The 9,340-nt window shown below is 38.1% G+C and overlaps 1 protein-coding gene across 1 annotated transcript in view; it reads right to left on the reverse strand.

Moving 5' to 3' along the window:
• The window catches only part of Wdr64 (WD repeat domain 64), a gene marked incomplete in the record, with an annotated part of 121,404 nt that overhangs the window by 92,061 nt on the left and 20,003 nt on the right, over positions 1–9,340 (reverse strand). Inside the window, 4 exon segments of the mRNA XM_013520508.1 lie at positions 2,468–2,602; positions 4,245–4,459; positions 7,027–7,137; positions 8,374–8,403. Coding sequence (XP_013375962.1) covers positions 2,468–2,602; positions 4,245–4,459; positions 7,027–7,137; positions 8,374–8,403 — 491 coding nt within the window.

Below are 9,340 nucleotides of genomic sequence, written 5' to 3' on the forward strand. Positions count from 1 at the left end.
ATATATTTTGTTTTGAGGGGACAGGGTGTATGTGTGTATTTAGCATTTATTCTTCTTGATGTTCTCAAGAGATGTTTGAATTAGTGGTTTTGTGTCTGATATTAATTTGAGAAAATTCTCAGTAGATATTGCTTAAAATATTTCTTCTTTTCTCACTTTCTTCTCTGTTGGCTCCATTACCTGTTATACCTCTTGTAGTTCTTCCATAGTTTGTGGGTATTCTTTTTTTCTACTAACTGTTATATTTTGGAAGTTTTTACTGATATATCCACAAGCTCATAGATTCTTTCCCCGACCTTGTTCAGTTTTCTAAGCCCGTCAAAGGCATTCTTCACCTTCGGTAGTGTGTAGATCTCTAGCAATTCCTTCTGATTCTCTTGTAGAATTCCCATCTCTTTATTTACATTATACATCTCATTTTGCATGTTGTCTACTTTATCTATCCCAGCCCTTAGCATACCAATCCTCAAAAGAAAAATAAATTTTCTGTCTGATAATTCTGGCATCCCTGCCATGTTGAAATCTGTGCTGGTGCTTGCTTTATCTCTTTAATCTGTGGTTGGTTTTTGTTTTTGTTTTGCCTTTTAGTATGGTGTGAAGTTTTTTCCTGATAGGCATGAGGTACTAGATAAAAGGAGCTGTTACAAACGGGCCTTTAGTAATGTGAAGGTCAGATCTTGGGGGAGTCGCTCGCTGTGCCCAATATTCCTATGATTAGGTCCCAGTCTTTCAATAAGCTTGTGCCTCTGAGCTACGTGTGTTAGAAATGCTTCTCATTCTGCCCGTAGTTGGGCCTGGATGGCCAGAGTGGGCTGGAGCTGAGTACTTCCTTTCCTTCAGGTTGGCTCCTTTCTGAAAAGTCTGATAGTTGAGGCTCTGGGAACACAGTTTCTCTGGTGGGCAGGCCTTGTTAAGAACACAATGCTCTGGTGTGTTTCTAAATAGTTCCTTTCTCCTCCCCTTGCCAAAAGGGTAAGGTGATCTTTCTCTAATATTTATTGTGAAAATCCAGTTGAGTTCCTAGAGGTGAAAGCCACAAAAATGAGAAGACTCTTTCAAGTTTTTTGTTTTTCAATACTGGGGATTGAAACCAGTGCCTTTACAATGGGCTTCATCGCCGGACTTTTGTTTTGTTTTGTTTTGTTTTATTTGAGACAGGGTCTTGTTAAATAGCTGCATTGCTCAGATTGAGCTCCAATTCACAATCCTGTCTCAGCCTCCCAGAGCACTGAGATTACGAGTGTGCAACCACGCCTGGGTGCAAGTTTTTGACTCTCAAAATTGTCCATGCTGAGTTCCTAGAAACTTGTCAGTGACAGATTAGGTTTCTCTACTCTGGTATGTTTGCCCTGGGGTTTCTGCTCATGGATTTCTGCTCTAGTAAATGGTGGTACTCAGTATCCGCTTCCCTCTTTCCCTAGTTTGAAGGCAGCAAAATTTCCTGTGACCTCACTCAGCCAACTGATAGTAAGAGAGTTGTTGACCTCAGTTTGTTCAGTTTCTTGCTTGTTATTAGGAGGGAGTAACCCCTTCCAAGTTCCTCTCATGCCAGACTGGAAACCAAAAGTCTCAATGCATTTTTCTAAGCTATCTTTGTGGAGGTATAATTTACATACCATAAAGGTCACCATTTATACAAGTGGGTCATTCATTGGTATACTTGTGGAATAACTACCACAAAAGGTTAGGAGCCTGGCCTGGGGATGTAGCTCAGAGGTACAAGCACGCCTAGCAAGTGCAAGGTCCCGAGTCTGATTCCCAGTACCAAAAAAAAAAAGTTTAGAAGCCATAAATTTCATCACTCCAGAAAGGTTCCTTATGCCCATTTAGTATTCTTGTTGCTATCACCAGCCCTAGGCAACCAATGACCTACTTTCTGTTTCTATAAATTTGCCATTTTGAGCATATCATAAAAATGGATTCATACAACATACAGTCTTTTTATCATCCTTGTATAACTTGGCACAATGTTTTTGAAGTTTACTTATCATAGGATATATCTTAAGGAATTTAAAAAACTAAAACTCAAAATGCAGTAGCTGTTTTCTAGTTATTAATAAAAATCTAGCCAGATTGAAAGTGAGATGGAACATTATTCAAATTCACCGTTCTATAAAACATCAGGTGCTATACGCAGATCGTGCTCACAGGCTAGTCAAAAACATGATTTTTGAAAGTATAAAGTTTGACCAACAGAACAATATTTGTAATAAACCTGGATATAGCTGTACTGATTTATTCCAGTGGGTTATAGAAATAACAAAAAAACTAACAAAATTGTTATGAGGAGGACACATCATATTTACATTGCATGAGTGACTTCAATTTCCTCCTGAAGATCCAATTAACCTTGTCCAGCGAATGGAATAGTTAATATTTAACATCTGATCCCTCTTAAAATTTCCAAGGCTTACTGTAAAACTCTTAAAGTCACAGAATGTTCATGAATATAGACTGCTGTACTTACAAATTGTCCCCAAGTCTCTTTAAGGATTCAAAAACTAATGAATGAACACTGTCCAAGGAGCAGGATCCAAAGCAATTCAGGGATGGAATATATCTGACTTTCATAACCCAGTCATTATGCAGCTTCCTTTTAACGCTAGGAATGAAGAAAACATGGGCTATTATGTTAGACACAGAAACACATAATATTGAAGATTTTTTTCTAAAGTAAACATGTATATTTTTTCTAAAATACACACATATATAAAAGACACATATATATGTGTGTTTATAAAAATGGATTTGTGTACACATGGAAACATAATTTTTTCATAATATATCATAAACATTTTCTATATTAAATATATTTCAAAATATAATTTAAGGGGTACAGGACACTAATGTGGTTACAGACCGATTATTGAACATCCTTAACACCATAAATATTTCTCAGAAATATGAAGAAAAAATGTGTTTTATGACCCTGATGTGCTGCCTACTGTGCTAAGGAGGCAGGTAAGAAAGATATTTTTATATATAAATATCATACATATGTATTTATAAATATTTATAAATATGTAAATACTTATAGAATTTATAACGTTTATATATCTGAATTACTTTTGTAAATGGTTAATCATTTAAGTTAGTTACTCCCTTACTTTTGGGCACTAGATAATTTACCATTAGCAATAAAGCTGTTGTAACCATACTTATGGCTTGGAATACACAGGTTTCCCAGATCCCAAAGCATGACATTTACGAAGATGCTTGATGCATCTTCCCCAATTGCTTTCTGGAAAGGATCATCTGACTCACTCTTCTCCCACCAACAGTGTGCCAGGGTGCCCATCTCACAGTGTCTTCCTATTTGTAATCTTTTTCAGTTTTATAAGTGAAAAATTCCCCCCCCCCCCTCCGGTACCAGGAACCGAATCACGACCTTGCGCTTGCCAGGCAGGCGCTTTGCCGCTGAGCTAAATCCCCAGCCCCTATAAGTGAAAATTGATATCTGATTTTCAGCTGTACTCCCTTGGTTAATAGAGAAATATAATTCAATATAAAATATATGTTTTTCTACTAACTCAAGTAATAGATAGCTTAGCTGTAAAAACTTCAAAGACATTGCAAGCATAAGGAAGACCAACACAATCAATCATTACCTCATCAGTCAGTGATACCGCTAGCATTTTTGTCTGGTGATCACTTTGGAATGTCCACTGACTGTTTATTTGTACTACTGGTGCATGTGTGTGAATATCTACTCATGGCCTTTGATCATTATTCCTTTGGGGAGTAATTGTTTTTTAATTAAACTCTAAGACCTATAAAAGAACATTGACCAGTTGTCTGTAATATTTGTGGTAGACATTCATTTGTTTTCTACTTTTTAAATGGATATCTTGAAGTCCAAGAGGTTTTCATTGGTATGTAGTCAAATCTATCAAAACTTTTATTTGAATTCTGTATCCATTGCTTTGATGTTTAAAATCTTCAGTATTTGAGTGCTAGTAAATATTCACATGTATAGACTTTTCATGATTTAATTCATTTAACTCTTCAATCTATTCAAGTATGTGGAAGTTGTATTTGCCAATAGCACTTTAAATAAGGAATTTCAGTTGCTAATTTTCCTGTATATCTTCCCTATTGTACTGGAAGTCCCTTGAAACGAGATACACTTCTTGTTCAACTTTGACTCTCAAATCTCCAGAATAAGATCTGGCATCTTCTTTCTGCCGTATATGATATGCCATAAATAATTACTCTAATTATTAAAGCAAGTGGATCATTCTTACCTTTTAAAGTTCTTCGAGTCTAAGATATGATTTTGCAACTTCTTTTTGATTTTTGTCTGTTTTAATCCAAAGTCATCACTATTCACTGTGAATCTGCTCACAAAGCCACCATCATCCCCCAGGAGGATGTCTTCTCGGCAGAGCTGGTCAGGCAGGGGCACCACGCATACACACAAAAGGCAGTGATCCATGGGCTTGATGACAAAATAGTTTTCCTAGGAAAAGAGGAATGTTTTAGTGAGTTATTACATGGCTCTAATTAATAAATATTGCCAGGGCTGGGGATGTAGCTCAGTGGTAGAGTGTGTGTTCAGCATGCACAAGGCCCTGGTTCAATTCTCAGCCAATAAAAATAAAATAAAGTAAAATACAATAAAATAAAATTCTCCTACTGGTGTTTCTTATTTTAGATACTCTCAGAGTGATAAAACGACATTAAAAAAATAGCAAAATTAATAAAATCAAAGTTAATGAGCATGCACTATGAACCCAACATGATGTTTTACTAACTCATTACTTAATTCAGTTAAGTAATAAGATTTCATGATATATTACTGTGAATGGCCTTCTCTTGGATTTGTAAGCAAATATTAACAAGAAATTTGGAAACGTTCAGCTGTTACCAGATCTCTGACATAAAACTGGGTGGTAGAAAAAAAATCAAGTTTTGGAGTCCCATGTATTATATAAGGTGTTGTCAGGGAAAAATTTCTAATATCCAGCTTTATCCAGAAATATCCAACAAGCATTTGTCAAGCATTTGTACTACTGAATGCAACTACTGCAACTACTGCTCTTCCAGAACTTCTATTTCTCTAAGATAGAAGAAAAATATTTTTTAAAAATTTCGGTACATGTCCTATTTCCATTAGAATGAGTAGGAGCTAAACATATTCAGAAGCTCATTTAGTCATTCCACAAATATTTACTGAGACTCTACTATATGCCAAGAATTATTCTAAGTATGGCTGAAGGTGATGAACAGGACAGTTTCTGAGTCTGTGGAGTAGAGTCTGTATAAAGTGCAGAAGCCTCTAGGTCTCAGGATCAGGAAAAGTGATCAGAATCAGGATCTGTCCATTACTGAGGTCCCTTTGACTTGGGACCTCAATAATGGAGAGAAAAACAAAGAGGAGGTTGAGAGAATGAAACTCTAAAAGGAAATAAATGTCAGAAAGCAAGAGAAGAGATCATGGAGTGTCGTCCTGGCCAAGACAGGAGGAGATGGGAATGTCCTATGCAAAGATTTTCTTCCAAGGGAGCAAGGAAGAAAGGAAGGAAGTAGAGGTGTTTCTAGTTAAAGCAGCTGGTGGGAGGACTGGACTTTGAAAGAGGACAAATTATACAGTCGGTCTTCTCCAGAAACCAAGGGCAATTCCATGTGCTGAGGGGGGGAGGCGGAAAAGGATAATGGCATTTTGGAAGACCTGCAAGGAATGGGAGAGCGAGCTGACAAGAACAAGCACAATGGATGGAAGCCACTGGGAGCTGGGCCGAGTGTGCAGACCGGCATTTGTAAGGATGCCAAGCAGGACGGCTCAGTCGCTTCTCAGCCTTTTGGCTAAGATCCAGTGCAGAACGGCTCCTACTTTTCTGCAGGAGTGCTCAGCCCCATGAAAGGCAGAGAGGGCTACAGCACCTATGCGCATTGAAAGGTGAATGGCAGACAGCAGAGGCTGAGGGTGACAAGTCCAGATGATCCTCCTGGGGTGGGGACAGAAAGGGAAGCAGAAAAGGTTCCTGGAGATGGGAGAAGGAGTCTTCAAGGAATCACGAGATTGAAAAAGCAACAGTGAAAACGGGACAGCTTGAGGGAGAAATGATGATCAAAGTCCAGACTGAAGTTCAGGGTTTCAGAAATTCATACAGCCTAGTGCAAAATGCCATGAGATGATAACACACTGCGTAATAAAGTACACCAGGAGACAGATTACAGTCTTTGACATCATTTGGTATTAGTGGTTACGTTGTTGACAAATTGCACTAAAAGTTTGGTTTTTCACAGATGCTAGGGACAAGTAAACTCAGAGGAAGATTAGACTATTTCTTAATACCCCCTGTCCTTCAAGGTCAGCCCGTTTTCAAAGTTTTTTTTATAGCCCAATGCTCATTAATCTCACCTCTTTCTGAACGCCTACTGTGCTTGCTCCTTTTTTATAGCATAACTTGATGTTCCGTTACATTGTATGCTATGTTTATTCATGATGTCCTTCAAGACTGAATGGTTTTTGAGTGCAGGGAACATGTTCATTACTTTCAAATGTCTGCAAAATCTGAAGAATCACTGGATTGGTAAACTGGTGACCTCTCACCTATGGAAGGGCTAACTCATTGGATTTTTTTTTTTTTTTGACAGATTTGGGCATTTTAGTAATTTTCTTTAATAAAGCTGGACAGGAAAGAGAGGCTTTAAACTTGATAACACAAGCATAACGAGAAAGATAACACTTAAATGATTAAGATATGATTCATATACGTACCAATTCCCTAGGATGGATGTAATTATTATGTATAGCAAACAAATACTAATAAAAAGGAGAAATTACTCTCTCCTTCTCAAAATCAAAACAAAACCCCTGAATGAATTGTATACTAAATCAGAAAAGCATTCCCTTTTCATCACAGAATATGAGCGCTGAGTTTGATCTAAGAGAGTAGTTCAATCCCCCTGTTTTCTATGTGAGGAGGCTGACATTCACCGGAGAAAGTAGATTGCTCATATCCTTTACAAGCTCTAGAAAGACAATCTCACTGCTTTTGAGTATTTCTCTTGGCACAGTACCTGGCTGTTCCCTTGAGATTTATAATCCCAGACAATGATGGTCCTTTCTGTAGTGGCCACAATTCGTTTCAGCTGGGAGAGGTAATCACATCCTGTAATCCAGGAGGTATCCTGCCAGAAAAACATAGAATCAGAGTTATAATGCATTTCTTTTATAGCATGGTGGTGGGTATTAAGGAGTAGGTTATGGATGTTAAAAGCCCCACTGTGCCGAGAAGCCTTGCAATGTATCCCATTTGGATGGCATCAGAAAAGCTTCCCCTTCTCCCCGCTTTCACCAGCACACGAATTTTTCAATACAATCAGCTGGCGACTGATTCAGCAGGCATAGCACCTGCTCCCTGATGCACATGGCAGCTGGCAGAGCAGCAGGCTTTCTCCCTGGTCACTTCTGGGAGGTTACAGACTTCTTTACATGGGCACAGAGAGACTAGGTTCAGGACAGTGATTAAGTGTTCTCTGGCCCCACTGTATGCTATAACTTCTAGCCAGAAAAAAAGATTACAGTGATCATGTACTGAATTATAAATTGAGACCACGGAGTTTGTCCTGTACTTGCCTAAAGTCACCAAGCTGGCACAGCTGGAATCTACAATAGCCACTACACACAGCTGGATGATGTCCCCCTTAGGAGGACCTCATTTGACAGAAACTGTTACACATGTTCAAGCAGGCCCCTGAATCTTTTCTTAAACCTGTTAGAAATTTTAAATGGATTTTTTCCATTTAAGACACAGAAATGCCAAGGTTTACTGCGAGTACAGACTCCTTTGCCAGGCAGTATGGAATCTTGCTCTGTAGTTCAGTGGATTCATTCTGTGCACATAAGCGGGGTGAAAACGTCAAACAGTTCCTTGCCTCTCAAAAGTCCATGGCAGGATTCTGAAATCAAGTCGCTGTGGCTTTACATCTCCCCTAATGTTAGTGTTCACATCGGTGATATGGATTGAATAAATTACAAAATTGCTCTTGAATTTTTATGTTATCAAGTTTAAAATGAAATGTTCTGAAATGATTTTCCTTCGGTACCTCCTTATTCTCAAAATTTGGATTATGTCCAGTTTTTACATCCCTCAGTAGTGGGTGCTTAGAAGATTTAGAAGTTCTTCAATTGAATTTTCCAAGGGGTAAACCAGTTTCTTAGAAATTCTTTGTAGGTTATTTAACTCCAGGAAGCAATACCTGGCTTCTCTTTCCTATTGCTCAATAAACAGAAATTTATAATCTGTGAAACAGTTTATACTCAGAGCCTATCCAGGCAGTTCATCAAGATTTTGGTTAATTGTGGAGGAAACTTCATCAAAACTCTAAGTTTGATGTTCTTAGAAAATTTTAAAATGTACTTACGGTGACATTGGTGCTGATCTGCACTTTCATCTACGAATGAAGAAAAAGGATAATGAAAGCTAGTTGGCACGTTTAAAAGATGAGAATAGTGGCTCTATGACAACACAATCTCTCCTTGAGTGAATGTCACTGGTCATTCTACCCACCATTAGCTTCCTGTTTCTCCTGCCCACAAAACATTTGTCTTTGTGAAATATTGCAATAGACTGTGGTGAATAAGGTTTACACTTCTGTGGCTTGTCCTTAAGCTTGGTGACTATGCTTTAAGAAGCTTACACTTTACTAATTCTTCCACTGATCCTACATGCAAACTACCTCACATTCTTTAGTTCTTCAAAGCAAAATTTGATAACAAAAGTGGGAAATGCAAAATAATACTAATAACAATGTAGGCTTGGTTCAAATAATGCTAAATAAATCAAGGTGAACATAGAGCTGCAAAGAAAAATATAACACTGTTTTACTGAAAAGATGTTTCTCCAAGTTATTGAGTCTTCAAGAATGTTCTATCCAAGGGACATCCGCTTTTACTCAGTAGGTGTCTGCTGAGTGAATGTTATCCCTAAGCACTGTACCATGCTAGGTAAGCAACAGGATCCATCCTAAGCAGAGAGCTAGTACCACCAGCCTGTCCCAAGGTGAAGACAAATAATAAAGTATCTTAGTGACCCAGTTTCTCTTTGCATGCTAGGATAGTCTTGGGAAACATCTAGGAAGTGGCTTCCCAGAAGGAAAGGATTATGTGAAACAGAAGCAGCAGATTGGGAAGAGCATTAAAACTGTGTCACGCATCATACCACAGCGATATATGTGCACCCATGTTTGTAGCAGCACAATTTGTTATAGCTAAATCTTGGAAACAACCCAGATGCCCATCCACTGAGGAACGGATAAAAAAGATGTGGTATTTTTATACAATGGAGTATTACTCAGCTATTAAAAAAGATAAACTCGAGGCTTTTGTAGG

This window comes from Chinchilla lanigera, unplaced genomic scaffold (genome assembly GCF_000276665.1).
Source record: "Chinchilla lanigera isolate Chin_1 unplaced genomic scaffold, ChiLan1.0 scaffold00005, whole genome shotgun sequence".
NCBI lineage: Eukaryota > Metazoa > Chordata > Mammalia > Rodentia > Chinchillidae > Chinchilla > Chinchilla lanigera.